Raw genomic sequence first — 24,363 nt, 5'->3', positions numbered from 1 at the left:
AAATTAAGAATAAGAAAAATATGATGATGAGTGGCTCTAGCTACTATGTTCATGCATGTTTAAGCTTATTCATGTATTTCAGTTTGATACGATTGACTAAGTTTAATTAAAGGTAACGTATAAGTTCCACGATAACATACCAAGATGCCTGACATGGAAACTATTGATGTGCCAGTAGCGAAGTAAAAGTAGATAACTCGATCTTCAGAAGCAAGGGTCGAGCTGGCTTTTAACCTGTGAGGAGGTACAATGAGATATAAAGACTAAGCAAAATGCCCTAGAATTATAATGGAGATCAAAGGATTACTATATTTGTTCGATATCAAAGGGTTACTATGTTTGTTCGATATCAAAGGGTTACTATGTTTAACCTCTTAAAATTTTGAGAATTTAAATTTTCCTAAGAGAGTTTGAACAGATAGAGACTTTATTGATGCTTGGTTGCAAAATCTTCAAAATGGTTGCTCCTGTGTATATGCTAAAATGGTCAAAGAGATCAATAAACATCAGATAACATCAAAATGATAGTAGATAAGTTAAGCTATTAGGAAGTTGATATCTTTGTCCAGATGTGGCTTTGGTCTAGAATTTTTTTTTCTTACATGGATTCGTGAATGTCTTGGTCAGTTTCGAAAAGCTACATAGCAAACAAATTGGAAATCCATTCCAAGAGCAATCATTTATAGACCTTTACTTGTTTCTTTCTATTAAGGCTTAATTTATTAGGCTCTCTGAGGGAGTTATACTGATAGGTGGAAATAAGACGTACATAGATATGTACTTGAATTAGTGTATCATTCTAAGCGGGTAAACCCCATGTAATTTGGCTCCTTTGGATATACGTGAGTGCTTTTTCTTGTGTCTAAATATTAATTTCTTAGAATATGTCGTCATAGCTTCTAAAGCTATGTCTTTCCGTTCCGATATAAGCACTACCAAAAAAACGACTTTACCTGACAGACTCGAGAAAGATTACCCGATAGTTCCAGTCTGTAAGATGGTCCCTGCTTATGATATCCGTCGGGTATTATTTTGCCATCCGTCCAGTGAGTTATTTCAGCACTTTGCGTGTTTTGGTTATAATCGACGGTTGTGTGAGAGCTTTTATCCGTCGGTTATTGACCTTATCTCTTTTTGTGTGTGAGATGGTATATGGATGATGTAGATAGATGATGGTCGTTGAACAAAATAGAAGTGTATCAAAACCTAATTATCCCTCAATAAGTAAATGATGAGTAGGGTATTGTTCCACTTTTAAGTGTATGTTTATATGAAGGACAGGACTGGAAAGGGGTTGAGGGATTAGCAACTATGATTATAGATATTGTAGATTCTAATGCTAAACTAAACTAAACTAAACTATTAAGAATTTATAAGAGAGGGAATTCAAGAGATTAGAATCCACCAATACTTTTGATTCATGACCTTTTGCTTTATGGTTGTTCTCACAAGTAGACTACAATTAGGCAATCAAGCGAGTGCCGATGCCCTCTTGGAGGAAACATCGTTAACGAATAACTCTACTTAAGGTTGTTCCTATGTTCATGTTACTAGTATCTTCTTTTATTTTATGTGAGTTTGGGCAGTTATTCAATGAATCACCATCTAAGGCAAACACAAGGAATACTTCCCTTACTCTAAAACACTACACAACTAGAAGAAAAGTAGAGAATAATAGTATAATATTCAATTACAATAAATAAAACCCTATTCTAGCATGATATTCGATTGCAATAAATAAAAACATGTCACTAGCAAATATTCAATTGCAATAAATAAAACCCTAAACTAGCATGATATTCGATTGCAATAAATAAAAACCTTAATCTATACTTTTATCCCCTGGTATGGGCAATAGAACTAATAACTAAAAACATAAAGAACTAACCTGATTGAAAAACACCATAAACCAAAAGAATCATTAAACCTTAAGCACTGGCTTCATCTCCTCCCTTGAAGTAGAAGATTAGCCTTCCATAAAGAAGGAAGAACATGAAGAATGAGAAGAAGAAGAGTTGAAGAATATAAGACTAGAAAGACTAATTTATTAAGACTCAGCTAGTTAAAACCGATCTTTTATTATTAATCTCTCTCTGTCTCAAGTTTTGGAGACAAGAGTATAAGTGAATTGGAAAATTACATGAGGCACTTAGGTCCTCTATTTATAGAGTTTACAATAAGCTCTAGAAGCATTCCAAACCACTATTTATTTCCTAATACAAATAGACTTCTTTCAGAGTCCAACGTCGTCTCCAAAACTGAGAAGGAATTGGCTACAGTGTCGTTTCATGCGTCTGGACTCATGATCCATGCTTCTCAGACTCGAGCAATGCGTTTGGACTCACGATCCATACGTCCCAGACGTGAGCATTGAGTTTGGACTCATGATCCATGAGTCTCAGACTCAGAAGTCTATTTTCCCTATTTTGCTCCATCCTTCTATCCTCTTTTGCGGGCTTTGGTCCAAGTAACGAATTCTTTGGCCTTGGGATTCCAAATAGGCTTTAAAATAGGTCCAAGTCGCATCTTTAGTAGCTTCAATTCCTTGGCCTTCTCCATGAATGTCCACGAGCTTCCTATGTGATCTTTAATGCTCCGAATTGCTCCGTTTTACCCTTTTTTCTCCTATAGAATCATAAAACATAACTTACAAACACTATTAGTCCACTAAGATGGCTAAACAAGAGGCATAATCGAGGGTTAAATTGCACTTTTTGAGCACTTATCAGTTACTTTGACAGTTTTTAACCTTCCTTTCTTTCCGACTGTTGATTAAATTTTCGTTATACTTATTAACCGTCCGGTTTGTTCTTGTGAGTTCATCCGTTGTCATATCTATTCCAATTATCAGGGCGCCAAACCAATTTTAGTTATCACCCTAAATTTTCTGAAAAAAATCAAAAAATAAAGAGAACTCTAACTATTATCCCTCTCACTCAAGCTTGTTGTCAATTGCCTTCCCCTCACTCACTCTCACTCACGCTTCAAGAAGGTAACACCTTCTCAAATCCCTCACTCCCTCTCACACTCTCTCTCTCTCACCCACATTCAATTCAATGTAAAATCAAGTTTTAATTGCATGAATACTAATAAATTTGATTTTTTTTAAAACAAATTTAATCAATACTAATAAATAAGCCGTCAAGGTAATAAATTTGATTTTTTTCCTTTTGCATTTGGTTTTTTTGTAGTAGCTATGTTGTACAACTTCATCTCTGCAAGTAAGTGTTCCTCTTCTTCTATTAGATAAATACTTTGTAACATTTGTATGTTGGTTGAGTTTCTCAGTTTCTTTGGCATTCTTGGTACCATTTTAATGTTCTGGAATTAAATATGATGGCAGTGTTAATGAACCTCCAAAGGCTGGCACTCAGAGAACTATGATTCCAACGATAAAGATCGAAAGCCCAGAAATCTTCAAAGAGAAACTAGCTTCATTTGCAAAGAGACTAAACAATGGCAAGAACAAGCAGGAGGAATTCGCTCTCTGCCAATGTGATGATGAGATTGAGGTGGATATTAATGTTGTTGATGTGGAGACTCTGTGGGAACTTGATAGATTTGTTACCTATTACAAGAAGAGTTTAAGCAAGAAGAAAAAAGTTGTTCAACAAAGTGAAAGAGAAGCTGGGCACTATGTGCAGGAAGTGGTTAGTATTTGAATGCAAATGTTAGTTTCCTTTTTCATATTGGACGAATATTGTTTGATTTCCTGTTGTTGATTTTTTTTATAAGGAACCTGGCTCCAGCTGTAGTAGAGGCACTTAAGGAAACTAGACCAGGTACATCCTAGGTTCCCTTATGGAATTTTTGGTTAATGTTGCATTCAATAATTCAATATAACTTTGATTGTGGTAGTAGAGGAGAAAAATGTGTCGTCTTCATCACTCGTTCAACAAGAAAAACAAGGAGTTCATGCGAGTCGATTGAGTAGTTCAAGTAACTCTAGCAGTGACTCTGGATCCTCTTCAAGTGGTATTATTTTGTTATTCTTATGAAGTTGTTTATAGTGCAATTGATAGCCAACTTATTCATAGTCAGATTATCTTATTATGTTCTTACTATTTTCATTTGATAGATTCTGACTTTGTGTGGGATAAATTGCCTATGTTCGTAAATGGCTAAAACCTTAGCTTGCATGACAAAATTAGTATTGTTTTCTATATGTATATTAGGTGGATGATAGTTGTATTCTAGTGGGATGGTTTGGTCAACATTGGATTATTTTCCTTTTCTTTTTTGACCTCCAAGTTCATAATATTTTGGTTGTCAATCTCTATTTTTCTATCATATTCATACATGGATCTTCCTCGTACCACGACTGAGCCTTTTTAAGTTTTGTGAACTTTCTCGAGTTTTTTTGAAGACTATTGTATCATGTTGAAGGTCTGTTTATTTTCAATCAGATGTCGGTCTTATGAAAAAGCCCAAAAAGGTTGACGATAGTGGAGGCCCCTAATGTCCTCACAATCGCTTTAAAGAGATTTCAGGTAATTAGTGCATAGTATTATTTTTAGAAAATGAAATTTCATGCCATAAATCAAAGTAGTGGCTATTTTCCACTGCTAGCATACCTATTTTTAACATCTCAAGTTTCATGCTATACAGGGTGGGAAGTTTAGGAAGCTTAATAAAGCAGTCCTATTTCCAGAGATCTTAAATTTGGCCCCATATATGAGTGGGACTAGTGGCAAATCCCCAATATACAGGCTCTATGCAGTGGTGGTTCACCTAGATACAATGAATGCTGCATTTTCTGGACACTACGTGTATGTGTTATATTCGGAATTTCCCGGGGAAGTGGTTTAAGATTGATGACAGCATAATATGGTGGGAGAAGGATGGTGGGTAATCCTAAGTTTTGATATTTCACTGCTTATTAGTATATTTTCATAAATGGCAGCCTCCCCCCAAAGAGGATTTTTTTTTTAATAAGAATCTGCTCAAGCAGGCATTAATAGCTCCAATCACTATCTTCTTTAACATGCTACCATTTTTCTTTCTAGGAAAATCTTTCAAAGGATGATGCAAGACAGCAATTTCTCTGGGTTTTCTTTAGTGTTAGGAAGATTGATGATCCTATTGGGCTTCTGCTTGGTCGAATTGTTTTAGGCATCAATAAGTGTGGAGTGAGTTATAATCTTTTGACTTTGATGTTATTGACACGTTCTAGATATTCAGTTTTTCTGAATGTTGAGTTTGCTTGTGTTGAATATAGGACTAACTAGATTTTGGACCCGGGCATATGCTCGACCTCTTTTAGTTATTTTGCATGATAGGATGATTTTTTTTTTAATCCAATTTCATTTCAAATTTTTGGACTTTGTAGTCTCTAAACAATTTATTATTGTATACATTATATATTACGGATGTTAGAGAAGTCCCACATGGCTAGACTACTATTTTAGATATAAAAAAAAATTAAATCCTTTCCCCATCAAAGAAAAAGGTGAAGCTATCATCAAGTCAAGCATATACACGTCCATAGAACACGTACCTTTAGCAATGACAATTTTTAAACTGCTTCATAAAAACTCATTGTAAAATAGTTAACATTGGTGCACTGCCCCTCATAATTGCCTTAAAAAAAACTTTTACACCCTAATAGCTAAAGTACCAAAGCCCTACAATGTGAAAAACTTTCTTATCATGGACTATAGCGATAAGAAAATTTAACGTTGATGCCAGCGAAATTAAAAAAAATGAATAGGGAATATTCATAAGAAATAATGAGCTTAGTGTTGAGTAACCCGAGCCCGCTCAACCATATAACAAAATATGCGGTTGCTTAGGGCCCTACACCCCAAGGGGCCCCCAATATATTTCAGCCCAATATTGCCCTTGCTTTTCCTTTTTTTTTAAAAAAATTGCTAGCCAACAATAATACTCCCTCGTCTTCTCCATATTTCCCTCATCCTTCTCTAACAAAAAACTCCTTGCCTATCCATAACTAATAAAAGTTTTTAACCTAATTCCCTTTTAACAAATATAAAAGATTAAAAGCTACAATAGAATCTTACCTCCATTATCTCTCCTTGCCTTCTATAGTTTTTCTCTATAATCCTTCATTATTTCTACTTTTGCGGTGTAGAATTCTTCTTTTCTTTATCTAGCTAGTTATACTCTTTGTTAAATAAATCTATTGAAGTTTGTTAGTTTAAGAATACTATTCAAGCAAGAAAAAGGAAAAGGTTGTGATCAATTTTTTACTCTAATTGTTATCTTATAATTTGATATTTTGAACTTTAGTATTAATAATAGAGATGCCTCCTATTTGAACTTTGCTTAGGGTCCCCAATTGTCTCAAGCTGCCCTTGTGAGTAATTAAGCTAACAACTTTGCAGCTTTAAAATATCATTAGTAGTCTTAGTTTTGAAAGTGCCATATACAGTATCTTCACCTGCATTTGATCTGAGTGACTCCCTTGCATATGCTGCCACACCATTATGTATATTATAGATCGAATTCATTTTCAGAACTAAGTAGCTACTTCAATTCTTATAAAGAGATAGATATATGACCTTACTTATTTGTTGCTCAAAGTCCCTCATAACCCATAACCTACATTGTGCCAATCCACCAAATTTATTTTCAATTTTTTTTTTTTTTCTATCACACTAAATATTTCCTAGATATCAACACACCATAAGTAGTCTTCTATTTCAAACTTGTGCGTAGGGTTTTTAGTGCATATCTTCTATTTCTGAATTTCAAACATGACATTGAAAGCCTTGAGCTGATTGGATGTACAACACCTTCAGATAAAGACCATGTTGAGTTTTTTCCTGCCTAGTCGTCGTCCTCAAACCAAACTCATCCCCAACGCATATTATTACTCATTGAATTCCATAGTAAGTAGTAATTAATTCCTCCGGCCATACACTCACACTCATATTTCTCGCTCATTATACACATTCTTCTATTATAACATATCTGTTACCGAGGCCTGAGTGCTTCCTAATATTGCTAGCTACCGGTCTCCATGTGCTCCAAACTTGGTATGTATTCTCCATTGCAAATTTGTTTCGACGTAGTGTGTCCTATCCAAATCACATACACTACCAACATTCCGTGCACTTGTTAAGGATTTCCTTCTACTCGATCATGTAATAGGTGCAACTACACATGACTAACATAAGTGTGCTATGCAACTGGACTCAAATTAACATAAGTGTGTGTGGCTTTGTGCATTTGGCACCTACCTTTTATTTGATAAACACTTAGCACCTACCTGATCAAGGAGAAAAAAAAAAAAAATTAAAAATCCTTATTTGATGCTATTTGTATATGGGAGTTCTAACACCTAGCTTTATCAACTCGTTGAAGACTAATGACTTGTCAACCTAAATGATGATCTTTCAATTCGACAAATCTACTGTTAGTTAGCAAATTAATTTGAAAAAAACAAAAGTATGTAGTACAAAAATGTTTAGTGTACCTTAGTTTAGATCGCACACATATATTCTAGGATAGACAAATCTTGTCGTTATGCTTCTTTAATTGGTGTGACTCAGGTTCTTCATAATATAGTAAAAATTTGGTCAATAACATGTTATGGCCTAATGCTTCATCCAGAAAGAAGAATGGACTTGGTTTCTATTGCCGAGTCCCGAGTGCTTCCTAATATTGCTAACTGATGAGCTCCATGGGTTATAATTCTTCAATAGTCGTTTATGTATTCTACATTACAACCTTGTTTCAACTTATTGTGTCTGATCCAAATCACATACACTGCCAATGTTTCTGCACATTCTAATGCTTTCTGAGTAATTGCCTACAGCTCGATCATGTTATAGGTGTAACTACATGACCAACATAAGTGTATGTGCACTTAGCACCTACCTAATCGATTTAGGAGAATTTTTTTTAAAAAAAAAAAAATCCTTATTTGATGTTACTTGTATTTGAAATTTTTAATACCTAGCTTTATCAACTCGCGCTCAAGACGGTCAGGGAATCATGCAAATTGAAAAGATGATAACATTTGAAAATATACTTATCAGAACATTATTGACTTGAAAAGCTTATTTTGGATCCGGGCATACACTCGGGATCTTTTAGATATTCTAAGGTTAATAAGATTTAAACTTCTCATATAGATTGAGAGTTTCCTAATAGGAAATGCTTCATTTTGATAGATTTTACATTTAAAATTTTTACAATCTAATTCAAGCACAAAATGTGATGCTTTAGTTAAACCCTCCAATATACAAAAGGTTTTAACTACGCATTTGGTAGCAACTCCTGACATGTACCACACATGAACACCCCAACTAATACATCACAATTAATCTATGTAGGTACAAACTGTAGCAAGCACTTATAGTAGTAAGAACTTATAAGTACAAAATATTTAAGTTTTTTTATCTCCCCTAGTCCCCTTAATTAATATTAAACTTGATAGCTTAATTCAAAAAGTTTTGGCCATCTCAACAATTAAGAGTCTCCTTGTATATTTTCCCTACTCAATTTATCTTCTTCTTTATTTCTTTCTTATAGATTTTGAATAAATTATGGTCTTTTTCCAAATTACATTTGGCCGATCTCATCCCTAGTGATATTCTTGCCACCTGTCAATACTTCAAAATAGGTATTTATTTGGACCAAGTGTGTTCTATGCTCAATTGCGCCTATCATGCATCAATCTATCCCATATGTCCCATTCCCCAAACCCCTTTGAAACTAAGTCCAAGCAAAAGCCCCATTTCCAGTCAAGGTTTTTGTGATGTTATGTCAAATGGATTTTATGTTAAGATGGAACCTAGACACGTACAGAACATAGTTTCTAGATTTTTTTCATGATTTTTTAACAAACACACAATTTCTCTAATTGAGTCCCGTTTTGTGTTTTCCACTCATGCGCTAGGCAGCGCAACTTTGTTTGCTTAATTTTTGGTTCCGATCAAAAGATGACTTAACTAGCAATGAGGTTACTTGGCCACAACAATAATGATCTTCTTTTCTTTAATTCCAGCATGAAAGATCAAAATCTATTCACAGGGGCTGAGATGTCTTGGTGCCAACTGCCAAGTCTTGCTTAATTCAATGCAATGATCATTCTTTTACAACATTGAATTTAATGAGTGCGTTTCATTTCCGGTCCCATTATGCACATTTATTTTGGTGGTGTCAATGCCTACAATTTTATGACGACATCCTCTCACCCAACTTTTGTGCTTTTACCTATAGCTAAATTGCTAATACCATTGGGGGTAAGATAATGCGTATGTGACATGTCTGTATACACACGATTTATGCTGCAAATAAATAGTTTTAGAATAATAATATGAAGTCCATTTATGTTGTATAATTTGTGGGGGTAATAACATCATGTTTTCTTTGTTTTTAGGGAATAATTGATATATTCTTTATACGTGCAGAATTTGTGGGGTAATTTCTTTCATATTTTTGAGGATATAATAGTTAGTTAAAAATAATTATGTTTTAGGAAATAATTGTACATACTAATTTGAATTCCACTTAAGTTGGGAGGGTTGTACTAAAATAGAAAGCCATGTGGTAGAGTTATATTAATCGTAAGTAGATCCATGTGCAAACACTCTTTTGGCAAGTGGAAATTGAATCTCTCTAAAGAGTCCATGTGGCATGGTACAAAGCATTGTAGAAAGCCATATAGGAGAGAGAAAATGCTATCTCTCATATTAGAGTGCCACCTAAGAGAGAGAGAAATCTATTAATCATAAGTAAATCTATGTGCAAGCACTCTGTTGAAAAGTGGAAATTGAATCAAACTCTTTAAAAAGTCCACATGGCATGGTAGAAAGCATCATAGAAAGTTATGTAGGAGAGAGAAAAGACTATCTCTCATATTAGAGTGCCACTTAGGAGAGAGAAAAATCTCTCTTAAGGTTTCTATTTTAGTATATAGATAGTAGATTGCTTATTTGCACTCCAGGTTCATTTTTTCCATCCTGTCCCAAAAGAATATTTGCACTTTGCTGACCTTAAAGACGTAATGCAGTTCGGTAGTAGCAATACTACTGTCATTTTTAAGATGAGAGTTGCAGGTGTCCTCATCATATATTGCACACAACATTTGGTCTAAAGTCAAGTGAAGTAAATTCATATTAACTTTTCTCAAGTAGACACCTTCTTATCGTAGCAAGTAAGATTAACTGTTTTAGACTTCTTTTTTCTCTTTAGGCGGAGAATCTTGTGCTGGAAAGAGGAGAAAATTTAACAAAGAGGTACTTAAGATTTCAGATGAAAGAAATCTGTCTTGCAATTTCTACAAATTGAAAATTGGTATCATAGTCCCTCTACCGTTTGGAAAACCACACACCTCTCTTGGGGATGTGAAGAAAGGCATCGACGGTACAATTGCCTTGGTAAAATACCAAAAATGACTTCATCTTCTACTTGACCTTGCTTCTTTAATGAAGTTTTTCAGTCGTAAATAACTTAATATTAAAGGGAAGTTGACTATTGACCTTTACATCTGCTGTAAATATGTGGTGCAAGTTTGTCAGAGGGTGTCTTTGTTGGCTTTTTCTTGTCAATGTCATCAACTGTAGTGGTAAACTCTTTATAACCATTTATAGAAACTTGTATGTATTTTCTATCCCGAGTTATTATTTTATCAAGTTTGATATGTAGTATTTTATTTTTAACCAGGTTTTGAAGTTCTGGGTTGATAATAATAGTAACAAAGGTTCTTCATGGCCAAGTCACTATTGGGACACTTATTTTTCGGTATTATTTGCATTTTGGTTTCGAAACTATTTTTACTAGTTGCTTTCGGTGAGTATGTTGTCATGGATACTATGTGCTGGCCGATATCAACAGGGACATACTATGCGTGTTTATATTTCTTATTCCTCTGTGGTGGTAACAGTGGCCTTTTGCAGGGGATAGTGTCAATGGCAAAGCTGTAAGCTCTTTTCTTTATTCAACTTCTTTGGAAATGTACACCATCAATACAGTAATACAAGTTTGTTGTCTACTCTCTCAGCTATATATTGGGCATCTGTTTGATAATTTGTTGTGATGCATATTGATAACAAATTGATAACATATTATTCATCGAGATCACTATATGGAATCGAAACTGGGAAATTCACTTTTATCAAACCTATTCCACCTTGCCGAAATGTGTTAGCAGATGTCTTCCCAATTCTTCAGGATGTTTATAGGTTGGAGGATCGATTGGAATGTTATCTTATGAGGTAACTATGTTTGCATGTATGCTTATCTCTTTTATAAAAAATAAAATGCTTATCACATATTTTTTTTTACATTCATATGTAGTACAACTGATTCTGCACCCTTTTCTTTTTTCAATACTCTATATAGTCATTACATGGAACTTTTTTAGGTTTGGGAGACACAACTATCAGAAGCAGAGAAAAGCTTTCTTTGTCAGTTTCTGCTGGAAGGAACAAATGCAAAAGAAGTCGTGCAAGCTTTGCTTAAAAGGGAAAGTCTTCACTTTGGAAATCTCTTTATGACATGACAAGTTTTGACCCCTCTACTTTTTTCTTTGTAAATGTTAGTTTTAGTAAAACCATTTTCTTGTAAGTTATTTGGAATAGCTTTAGCAATACATTAAGGGCTGTTTGTTTAGTCTTACATTTCTTGTTCGGTCTTAAATTTAAATTTTGCCCCGATATTGTTCCGATCTTAGCTTGAAGTCTTGTTTCTCCTTTGATCACCCCCGTGTTAGGCAAGATTATTATAGTCATGCAAGTCACAAACTATTCAGTGTCTTTGAGCAGAGTGCTTTAATTTTAGCATTTTGTTGTTCTTATTGTTTCTTAATGAATACATTGGCGCTTGTAGCATTTGAGTGGGAACCTGGAAGAATGTAATTTGAGGGGAAAAAAATGTAATGTTGGGATACATGAAAGAATTATTATAACAAATATTTTTTTTTTAAACAAAAACTAATACCCGACAGATACCAACTATCTAGTAGTAAACTACCCCGACAGCCTATAACACTTGTCTTATCCGACGGCTAGTGACCGCATGTATACCCGACGGTTAACAACAGCAGTCCATTTCCGACAGTTCTTGACAGCAGGCATACCCAACGGTCCAAAGCAGTGGGAATAGCCATCGGTAAAGATCATCAAACCCAACGGCCTGTTCTGACTGTTAATAACTGTCGGAAGCCTATGCCGACCGAGCATTTTTCAACGGTCGTGCGACAGGTTTGGTTTGTCGGGTAATACCTTTGGCGACATTCATTGCAGTCGGGTAAAGTCGTTTCTTTTGTAGTGAAGCCAAACTCTACATTCTCCAAATAACAAAAATGAAAAAAGTTTGTTCATGATCTACATTGCTTAATAAGGTTAATTACTTAATTATTTATGCAAGCACATCAATTGAATAGTTGGACGGGATACGTGTTTACAGCTTCACCTAACGTCTCAACTGTGTAATTAAGTATTTGTTCTTATTAAAGCAACAGCTGTCAAATGTCAAGTTGAATCTAAATCAAAGTGCAAATATTTTCTAAAGTGTTTACCACTAAAATCATACTTAACCCAATAGGTCAAATCCTAAGGAAAATAAAAAAATAAAATTGAATAAAGAAATCAATAAATTAACATAACCATACTTTATAGACTAATAATGATTGTATGGTTACCTTTTATTGAACAAATCATCTTTTTGTCCAAATGAACAAAGGCTCTGTTCCAGGTTCCTCTTCTTGCTTATTAATAGGATAAACAACAAAGTGACTACTCTGAAAAGTTTTAAGAGAGAACAACTACACCAAAAGGTTACCTAAACAATGCTTTTAGACTCAAAATCTTATCAAGACTGTAGCACCTGATTGTTTCACAAAATCATTATCTTTTCTCTTCGTGATCAACATATAGCATCGAAGGTAAGCCTGAAGGCATTATAAACTGTATGTTCGCACGTCAAATATATTCATTGTTTTCTTAAATCCTGATAAACAAAAGTTCGGATTTTCTACTAATATCTTAGAATTACCTGTACGTGACAATTTTTTATCAAGTATTGCACCACTTAATATCTTGTCCACAACTTTTGAGGATATTAAGATCAGTCCAAGAACAATATATATACCTTTGAGATCCTCATCCGCTAAATAGAAGAAATATTCTCCTTCACTAATATCTGCAACTAACACCCTGCAGATTATTGGAGCTTATTTCTACTTACAGATGTTGCTTAAAAATGAGATTTATCATTCTCCTTCATTGATATCTGCAACACAGATCGATCTATTTATCATTTATCTTTGGAATAAGAGTAGTAAAAAGAGAAGAAAAAAAATGCATTGTTATATGTTTAAAAGAGAATAAACATGGCTAGATTTCGAACAATGATAGATCTCAACTTGAGATTTTACTGTTAACTCTTGGTAGCCTAATGTACTAAGAGAGCATAAATTAGTGATCTGGTGATAGGGAGCACCTCCACGAGTAGAAATAAGCTCCCATTATGTCATCTCAGATTAATTTTAGATAGTAGGTCTCTTAACTACAAGATATGCACACAAAAATCTAAGCATGAAGAACACTGCCTTCCAATGGTAGCTTACAAACAACTATACTTGTACTATGGTGTCTTAGGTCACAGTGTGTAAAATACTGATTTTGGTATTCGTTAATGATTCCTCTAGCATAAGCAACATATTGTTTTAGCAAATATATTCAGTCGAGGCTATGGTTTTTAAATTACTATAATTTGTAGTGTTCATCAATAAAATGACCAAAAAGTGGATTGTCTCGATAGATTATCAAGAAATAAGCAAACTTTATCTTACCTATTTTATAGCAATTTAGCAATGTTTCTCAGCTTAAGGAAACAAAAAACTCTAACATAACAATAAGAGAAATGTGTAATTATAAAGGACCAAGTTAATATGTAACTTAAGACTTAAAGGATCACCTCAAGGAAAGCTAGGTTCCTTTTCCATTGCTTTGAAGTGTACCAATTGATCGATCAAGAACGACTTAGTATCGACTACCTGAAAATCACATTATGACAGAAAATCATGAGAAAAAAAATATATAAAATTTATTCCACTCATAAAAAAAAGGAAAACAAAGGATAAAATAGGATTATAAGATTATGAATATATCATTACTTTTGTATGCAGCTCAAAAAAAAAAAAATTAAGTTTCTCAAGAAAAGTTGAAATATTAAAAGGCCCAATCACGAAGCAAGCATACTCCATTGAAAACAGATAATTCGAATAGAAAATAACTAAGCAAGAAGAAGCTTGTATGAATGGAAATTAATTTCTTAGCGCAGCTAGCTAGGTAATCAAAGTGAACCAAATACATCAAATGAGAGCAATATATATATGAAATTGGGCGTAGTTAAGAAAAAAGAACCCAACCGAATAACCGATAGAACGACTCAACCAACTCATTCAATGAATGACTCAAACAATTATATGAATGTGCACTACCGAAAAAAAAAATGAACTACATACTGAGGTGTATTAGGACTGAAGCAGGAAAACGTTAGAAAAACCACATCACCATTGTTTTAGTGACAATGATAGATAATATTCGCATCTAAAATTCATCTATTTGGATAAAGAGATAATCTTGGTCTCAAACAAAAGGGAATGGCTACAACACAATAAATCAGTAACCAATCGTTAACAAAAAAAGTTTGGAATTGCATCTTAAAACCTTATCGATCAGTTGCAACAGATCAGCTGCAAAAGAAAGGATCAAAGGTAAAACAATGTAATATAGATTGGTTATGTAAATATCTAAGGCCTAATCACAATACAATAAGCTATCAGAAGCTTCTAGCTAAGATGTATTTCTAGAAAATCAAAAGGCTTTCTTGAGCAACCAAAATCTCCCAAGATAGAAAATAATATCAAAAGCTTCTAGGGATACTGTTTACATTAGACTTTGACAATCATTCGGGAAAAAGCGTGGAATCAATTCAAGTTGATCATACATGTTAACTTATTAATGTGCATAGTGAGAGATTCAATGTAATCTAGTGCATTAGTCTTAATTTATTTATTTCATAACCTATACAAACAACTTAGCAACTTAACATGTTCCTAATATTACCATACCCTAGCTCAACCTATCAAGTCCTGGAGCTTGAGAAACTGTATCAATAACCTATATATGCACCATCAATTCTTATAAATGTATCCATGTCTTGTGATTATTGTACTTTATCGCAGGAATAGATGTACTCAAGCTTCACATTATACTAATAGAAAACACAGTAACCACCTTTCATTTGTCTAGCTCTAATCTATTAAACTATAGTTTCAATCCTTCAATCTTTCTAGCTTCCGAAACTTTATAAATATAGCGTAGCACCCATGTAGAGAGTATAGAAAAACATATTAACTCACACGAAAAGTAAAACAGGACCACTGGACATTATATAATAGCTGAAAATAAAAAATCGTACCTTCAAGCCATCGCTCAATTCGTAAACTAGTCAAATAATTTCAATAGATAATAACCAAAAAAAAAAAAAAAAAAATGGAGGTTTCCAAACCTAGAACACTCACTAAATACGATCGGTGGTGAAAAATAACTTCATTGCTAAGATTGATAAATCACTGAATAACTTACGGTGACATTCCCCAACATTATTGCAAGTTCAGCTGCTGGCATTCATGTTTGTGGAGGAGGTATCATAAGTATAAGGCTTCAGATATAAACAATAACAAATTCAATTGAAAAACATGGATGATAAACCAAAACCCTCATGGATGACTTCATTCGCTTGAATCAAAACCCTAACTTCTTAAACCCAAACCTCGTTTTTCAATTGGGAACTTGCAAAAATTTAAAACTTCTAAATATTTGTGTGATTGATTGTCCCTAATATTTGTGTCGATAGTTTTCTTATCGACAGAGAAGATGAGTGTTAAGACGATAGGGTAGATTAGGTAGTGTTGCAGTTGCGGGTTTTTTGTTTCCAAAATAAGAAAACCACATTTTGGAAGTATGACCGATTTCTTAAGACCCCTCTCCCCACCTTCTTTACAGTTGTACAATAGTCAAGGCAGCACATTCCAAACTTGTTTATTTCTTTTAATAAGTAAGTGTAAAATTTACACATTTGAACATTTGATATCTTATCTTAACCCACTGGTGAAGACACTCCTCTCTCCCAATAAAACAGGTATTGTTTCTCGTCATAAAACAGGTAACAGACAAACAGGGGAAATAAGAATATTGAATGAATAAAAAAATGACAATCACCTGAGTCTCAAGCTTATAAGGATTAGGCATTTGGCTATCTCCCAATCCTTTCTCTGTGGTCGAGAAGTTAAACCCCAACTGGGACGATCAAAAGCAAAGAATCGAAAGCACCCAAACTGCCGTGCCAACACTCCCATCACATGCCTCCAAGAGAACACTCCACCTCCAAATCCATAGACCAGAACAATACCAAAATTTCCAGTTCCATTTACATCTCCAATCAAACTTTCTGAATTCATCATACCGATTTTATTATCTCCAGCATCTTGACTCAAAACCGGGATCTCATAAAAAATATAGACAGGGGATATTACTACGGTTGAATTTAAGGGAATCCTAAGTTGATGAAATAATACTGAATATCAAAAGAAACTAAATACTATAGATTTTAGATGAGTACCAAATTAACAATGAAATCAGGAAAAAGAATAAATCAATGATTCAATAAATTGAGAAAAACTAAAGAAACAAATAATATACAATGATGAGAGAGAGAGAGAGAGAGAGAGAGAGAGAGAGAGAGAGAGAGAGAGAGAGAGAGAGAGAGAGAGAGAGAGAGAGAGAGAGAGAGAGAGAGAATTATTACTAAAAAAGAAAAAAAAAATACAACTTTGGTGATTAATAAAAAAAAACTCATTAGTATCAAAATGCATATACTGAGATTTAAAATCATTCAAATCAAAATGGAGTAAAGGAATTACATGTTTATCAAGCTTGTATCGTCAGTAGTTGATTATGAGTTTTTGAAGAAGAAGATGGCGGATTGAACCACGTTCGGCTTCCTTCAAGCATTCATGTCCATGCTCCTCCACTACTTCGATACCATATTCTCTATCTTTTCTTTTCTTTTTTTTTTTCGGTGAAGAAAGGACTGCTATGGCCTATGGGTTTCACGGTGAGAAGATTTTGCTTAGGGTATCACGAATCATAATGTATAATTAGTTTCTGTTTTGATATTTAAGGAGGATAAAATAAATACAGAATAAACAAAGGAGAAAGTAACAAATCTAAGGAGGTTTAACTAATATATGGAATGACTACTTTTTTTAGGAGTCAATGAGAATGTCCAGTTAAAAAAAAAAAACGCATGTGATGAGGAGAGATGTCAGGTGTAAGCTTTTTTTTTTTTTTTTTTTTATATATATATATAACCTGTTTGCCTTAACTAAATATATAAAAGTTTATAACTTTAACATTCAAAAGGGCAAAAAGCTTTAAAAAAAAACAAGAAAAAGAAAATGGAGATGCAGGGATTTGAACCCTGATTATCCAAAGCTGCAACTGCTTAAACGACAGATATCTTTTTGCAAGTTTTGAGCTACATCTCCGATATATTTTTCCAATTAATTATCTTTATTTCGAACTTACCGCAGAATTTAGGTTCTCCACATATTTGTTCAGTTTCTAATAAATGACTCCCATTGTCCCACATAAGGCTTGGAAGGCGAGTGCCCAATGTTGGCTCCTAAGCTCACATCTAGATTCCTTAATTAGTAGACCACTAGACCTTGTGTCATCAAATCTTCAATGCTAGCTAAATTGCCTCATTTAATTTGTTCAAACTATGAAACTAATTAGCATGTATTACTAACCCAACCCAGCACTTGAACCACATCGTAAGCCAAGTATTAACAGTTAAAAGCCACATTATTATAGAAGTTTAACATGCAAAAGGTTTAAAAAAAGGAAAAGGAAAAGTAAAATTAAAATTGGAGATGCAAGGATTCGAACCCTGATTATCCAAAGCTGCAAACTGCTTGAACAAGATTCATATAGCAAGTTTTGAGCTACATCTCCGATATATGTCACTAATTAATTATATTTATTTATGGCTAATAACTCTTGGGTGATCTTGGTGTTTTCTTTTAGTGAGAGATGCTCTGACACTCTCTCTCTAGAAAACACATAGCAACACCAAAATATTATCCTTTTGGGCTTTTTTTAGTAACTTTTCTAAATCCCTTCTTCATCTTATCCTACAACAAAATTTAAACCTTCCTTTTTTGGCAAAAAAGAGAGGGAAACTTCAATCAGCTTCTCACTTCGGTCCAAACTTTCTTTGATAATTTACTCTCTTTGGCCTCTACTTGATGCGTACCTACCTTGGTGATCATTGATTGTTTTTTTTATCTTTGTTACAATGGCTAATATCCCTTTTGGCCTTGGTGGAGGAAGGAACTAGAGTTTTTACACTAGAACTGCAACCCATACTGTACAAGAGACAACAAAAACAGTAGCTAGTGGTGGTGTCAATAAAGCCACGATCTTGGCTGCTGGTTACAAAATAAATGGCAAAACCTTTGCTGAAGCTGCATTGTCACTTGCAAAAGTGGGTAGAGAGGTGGATTTAACAACTCTTCCAAGCCCAGGCAAACAAGGTGATTACCCCAAAATTATCTTGATGAAATCTGAAGTTGACAAGGGGCTTGAATACATGAAGTGGGCGTTGGTAGGACATCTAGATTTGGTAAAAACTAAGATTAAATTGGTACGTAGTCTTGCAAAGCAATCTTGGAACCTGAAGGGGGATTGGTGTATCACTCCACTTGGGAGAGGGTTCATTCCGATCAGGCTTGCTTGTGAGGAAGACTACAAATTGCTTTGGGGACAAGGTACTTGGATCTTGGATGGCTAGCCTCTGAGACTCAGCCAATGGTATTCTAATTTCAACATTGACAAGCAAACTCAATCACATGCTCTGGTTTGGGTTCACTTCCCTGGGCTTAGCCTTGAATATTGGGAAGTTAAAACTTTAATGTCGCTAGCTAGGGGAGTGGGAAGGCCTCTTCACCTTGATAGCAATACTACTACTCGAGATAGTGGGTACTATGCTTCAGTACTAGTTGATGTTGATCTGTCTGAGAAACTACCTGATCGAATCTGGGTTGAGGTAGAAGATACTGAGATCAAATTCTGGCAAACGATCGTAATGGGCAAACTTCCTAAATTCTGTACTCATTGCAAAGGTATTGGGCATGAGGTGGTGGAATGCAGACACTTGAAAGCAGAAATGGCCAAATCCAAAGCAAAGGCATCAGCTGTGGAAGCACCTACAAAGGATGCATCTGATGCACCATTTAGGCCGACAAGAAATCAGAAAAAGAAATGGAGAAGAAAACAAAGGAGCAATGAGAAGCAACAACAAGCACAAGAAGCTAGTACAAGTAAAGAGCTAGCAGAAATAATTCATATTGATCCTGAGACGGAAACCACAGCCGAGCAGGAACAACAAATGGTAGGTTTATCTGATGGACATAGGGGTTTAAAAGGTGAACCTAATCAAGCAAGAGAAGTACCAGAGACTGAATAAGAGCAGCAAATAACAGAGGCGGATGCTATTGGGATTGATGCACTAGGTGTAGCTGAACATAACCAAGTAGAGCCATCTGAAGATCAGGCTAGAGTGGTGCAACTCCCGATTTTGGAGGGTTATGCACGATCTGAAATGGAGGTCCACATTGTCATATCTCCACCTGCAAATCAGGGAGTTTTCAGTGGTGTTCATTCCGAAACAACACAACCACCACAAGTTTAGATTGGACAACCAGAGGATCATCTTGAGAATGTGGTGGAATGTATTCAACCTATTGAAAGTACTGGGCAACCCCCTTTTCAAATCTATACAACAAACAACTTTGATTTGTTGAATGATGAGGAGTCGGTGCCTGAAACACAAAGTCAAGTAGCAAATGAAGTGCATACAGTTTGTGGTAGGTGGTCAGATGATATGGCAGAATCTGAGGAAGATGACCCTTGTCTACAACAACAACAACCTAAAACCAAGAGAGGAAGGCCTAAAGGAAGTAAGCAAGGTTCAAGGGCCCCCAGTGCCCCACCTCTTGCAACCAGATCACAAGTTCGGACGCAAGACCCTAACCTATTTGTTCCCTAATGAAGATCATCTTTTGGAACATAAGAGGTGCGAGAAAGGATTCAGCAGTAACAAGATTAAGGGAGATGGTACAAGCTCACCAGCCTGAATTAGTCTGTATAGTTGAACCTAAGGTCAGACCAAATTTTGTTAACATAGCGCGACTTGGTTTAAATAATTATGATTGTCAATGTATTCACAATGATACTCATGATAGATTAGGTAATATATGGATCATTTTTAGATTAGATGTTAAACTATCACTGACATCTTTATCTCAGCAACAAGTTACTGTTTCGGTGAATGGGAATTTAGTTACAATGGTACATGCGTCTTGCTTCTCTGTATATAGAAGAAGTATGTGGAATGAGCTCAATGCAATGGCATGTAATGTGCCCCTGGGTGATTCTAGGTGACTTCAATTGTGTTATGAGATATGAAGAAAAGAGAGGGGGCTGGCCACCTTCAAGAACTGCAGTGCAAGATTTCTGGAACACTATCAATAATTGCAAACTCATGGAAGCAAACTATGTGGGAGTGAAACTCACTTGGTCCAACAATCAGAAAGCCTCTCGAAGAATTTTCGGTAAGCTGGATCGAGCCTTTGTAAATAATGCATGGCTTATGAAGTACAATGGCTGGAGATATAAAGTAGAAGGTAGATTTGGTTCAGATCATGCTCCTTTAGTTTCCACTGATGTTCAGGTCCCCAAGCTGAAAAACATTCCATTTAAGTTCAACAAGATTTGGATCACACATCCAACTTTCATGGATTTGGTTAAGGATAGCTGGAATCAAGAGGTCATCGGTGGGCCTATGATGATTGTTATGAAAAAGCTTCAGAGATTGAAATTGGAGCTAAAAACTTGGAACAAGGAAGTTTTTGGCCATGTCGATAGTCTCGTTGCTAAGGCCACAACAGAACTAACTACCATGCAGCTGCAAATAGATGAAGAAGTGGTTTCGGAGGAATTTTGTGATAGTTTGTCCCATAAAGAGCAAGCTGTGCAAAAAGCTCTGGAACTAAAAGCAGAGATTCGGCACCAGAAATCAAGACTGAAGTGGAGGACTCAAGGGGCCAGAAACACAACATTTTTTCATGCAACCTGCAAGTTCAGGCAAGGGAAATTGCTTCTAGCTGAAATTCAAAAAGAGGATGATTCTATCATTACAGACAATGAAGCTCTCAAGGATTATATTGTTGAGCATTTCAAGCAGAAATTCAAAGAGTCTGCTGTAATAGCGGAAGACCAGATACTGGACTTCATTCCTAAAGTAGTAACTGAAGAAGACAACAATATGTTACTTACTATTCTAGGGAATATTGAGATTGAAAGGGCTTGTTTTTGCTATGGATGTGGGCAGCTCACCTGGGCTAGACGGATTTCAAGGTCATTTTTTCCACTCTTGCTAGCATATTGTAAGTATGGGACTTCTATGAAGCAATGAAATCTTTCTTTAGAGATTGCCACATACCTGAGGGCATGAACTCAAACTTTATAACCTTGATACCCAAAGATAATGAAGTAAAGAAGATCAAGCAGTACAGACCTATGTGTATGACGAATTTCTTCATCAAAATTTTATCTAAGGTAATCCAGCTTAGATTGAAGACTATCATTGAGAAGTTGGTAAGTAAAGAACAAAGCGGGTTCATTACTGGAAGAAGTGCATAAGCTAACATTGGTTTGGCATCTGAGATGGTAAATGAGCTGAATACAAAGAGATATGCAGGAAATGTGGCACTCAAGATAGACATTGCTCAAGCTTATGATACTATGAGCTGGCAGTATTTGGAAAGAGTTCTATTGCGATTTGGTTTTGGAACAAGATGGATTGCTTGGGTTATGAAGATCATTATGTCGGCCAAACTTTCAATTCTTATCAATGGTGGTCCATGTGGGGTTTTTAGTGTGGGTAGAGGACTTCGTCAAGGTGATCCTCTTGCTCCACTCCTTTTTGCTCTTGCTAAAGATCCTCTTAGTAGAGCACTAAATTGGTGTAGGACTAATGGCCTCATAAAGCCTATGGTTGTTGTTAGAGGATGTCTTGGACCAAGCCATTTGCTCTTTGTAGATGACATTATCATTTTCTCAAAGGGTGACATGAGGAGCCTAAGATGCATTAATGATTTACTCCATAGATATGCCATGATTTCAGGGCAATTTGTGAACAAAGACAAGTGTAAGCTATTTATGGGGGGCATACCTTCTGGGAGATAGGAACTCATTCAAGAAGAGCTGGGAATTGGTATTGGCTGCCTACCTGAACGATATCTAGGTGTACCTCTCATCAAGGGGAGAGTAACTAGAGAAGCAGTTGCCCCTTTAATTGACAAAATCAAGAGAAAAATTACTGCTTGGAAAGGGAAATGCCTCTCCTTTCAAGGTAGAATTGTCATGGTGAACTCTGTCTTATATAGTATCCTAATCTACAACATGGCTGTTTATAAATGGCCGATCAGTGCCATTAAAGAGGCAGAGAAGATCATTAGAAACTTCTTGTGGTTAGGAGATCCTAATGAGAAAAAAGCAACTATAGCGAACTGTAACAAGGTGTGTACACCGCTGAATGAAGGGGGCCTGGGCATCAAGAGACTGAGAGATACAAATCTAGCAATGCTTATGAAGATGGCTTGGAGTATTCTTAATGATGAGGGTGATTTTCCAGAATTCATGAGAAGAAAATATTTCAACAAGGAAGGAGAAACTATTGCTTTTCACAAACCAAGTACCATATGGTCTGGGATCAAATTGGCACTAGCTGAAGTACTGCCACGAACTCACTGGATCATTGGCAATGACAAGAATATAGATCTTTGGAGAGATTGCTGGCTTCATGGTCAATCCTTACAGCATATCATGAACTTGAGTAGTGATATTTTGAAAGGATGTACAACAACCCTCGATATGATTATACACAATGATGAATGGAGAATCCCAGAGGAATTGCAATTTCTATTGGATGAGCATGGGATTGATATCCATTCCCTTGAAAAGCCTAACAGTTCAGCGGCGGATGAGAGAGTGTAGACTCCTGAGCTTAGAGGAAACTTTACTATCAAATCTGCATTTGGCGATATTCGAAGTACTTTAGTCGCAACATGTTGGAGTAGAATTGTGTGGAAGAAGTCAATACATCCACAATTGTCAGCAATTGCATGAAAGCTGGTTCATAAGTGTGCTGCCACTCAAGAATCGGTGAAGAAGAAAGAGGTCCAATTAGCATCTAGATGCTGTGTGTGCAGATGTAATAGTGAAGATTTGGATCACTTGTTATGGAATTGTGACTTTGCACATGACCTTTGGAAATGGATAGCAGATAAATTCCAGGTTGAAGCAACCTTTGCATCTTTCACCGAGGCCATCAATGTAGGAACATGCCTAAGTCCTAGATTGTGAGATTTATGGCTATCTGCTGTCCTTGGTGATGCTGCTAGTCTATGGAAACATAGAAACAAAGTGTTTCATGAAGATTTTCAGAGTAACCTCAGGCTCTGCAAGTTTCTCATCACCTCACAGGTGTTAACCACTGCTTCGCTTTCGAAGAGTAGCTTCAGCAATTTGCAAGACAAGGATGTATTAAACAACTGGGGCATTGAAGGGAAATTGAGACGGGCACCTAGAATCCAACCATGCTGGTGGACTCTACCTGATAATGGAGTGCTTAAACTCAACACCAATGGAACTTCTAAAGGAAATCCTGGACCTGCTGCTGTGGGTGTCTCTTCAAGGAATTCAGGTGGAAGTTTTGAATTCGTGTATTGCAGAAACATTGGTGTGACAACGAGCTATGTCTCAGAATGTATCGCGATACTAGAAGGCATTGAAATAGCAGTGAGCAAATGACATACAACTATCTGGATTGAGTCTGATTCTAAAGCTGCTGTTGCTGCCTACAACACCAAGAACATACCCTGGCAACTGATAGCGAGATGGAGGGCACTTGAGACCAAATTAACTTTGGTCTCATTTACTAGCACGTGGCGTGAGGTTGACTTGGTAGCTGATATGGTGGAAAATTATGGGATTAGCTTAGTTAACAACACCAGCTTTTTGTGTGAAGGAAAACCCCCATGGCTATATAAATGGGAGGTTCCGGATCTAGCCTACTATAGGTTTGACTGAGCTTGATTTGAAGTAGTTAGGGAGGCCTCTCTACTACTGTATACCTGGACATTTTTTTTCTTTTTCTTTTCGTCATTAATACAATTCTAACCCACTTAGCAAAAAAAAAAAGTTGATCTTGGACATACCTAACAAAACACTCCCGTACCCCATAACTAACAAT

At 35.7% G+C, this 24,363-nt stretch overlaps 2 protein-coding genes across 2 annotated transcripts; both read left to right on the top strand.

The window, feature by feature from the left end:
* Positions 1-20,400: 20,400 nt before the first annotated feature.
* On the top strand, positions 20,401-21,522 carry LOC147474638 (uncharacterized). Its single transcript, XM_086585140.1, has one exon. The coding sequence runs from the start codon at positions 20,401-20,403 to the stop codon at positions 21,520-21,522; it is 1,122 nt and encodes a 373-aa protein (XP_086441266.1).
* A 251-nt stretch (positions 21,523-21,773) lies between these two features.
* Positions 21,774-22,295, top strand: LOC147474637 (secreted RxLR effector protein 78-like). The gene has a single exon (XM_086585139.1). The coding sequence runs from the start codon at positions 21,774-21,776 to the stop codon at positions 22,293-22,295; it is 522 nt and encodes a 173-aa protein (XP_086441265.1).
* Positions 22,296-24,363: the final 2,068 nt, after the last annotated feature.

This window comes from Coptis chinensis, chromosome 9 (assembly GCF_015680905.1).
Source record: "Coptis chinensis isolate HL-2020 chromosome 9, ASM1568090v1, whole genome shotgun sequence".
NCBI classification, from domain to species: domain Eukaryota; kingdom Viridiplantae; phylum Streptophyta; class Magnoliopsida; order Ranunculales; family Ranunculaceae; genus Coptis; species Coptis chinensis.
This window is presented reverse-complemented; position numbering and strand designations above follow the sequence as displayed.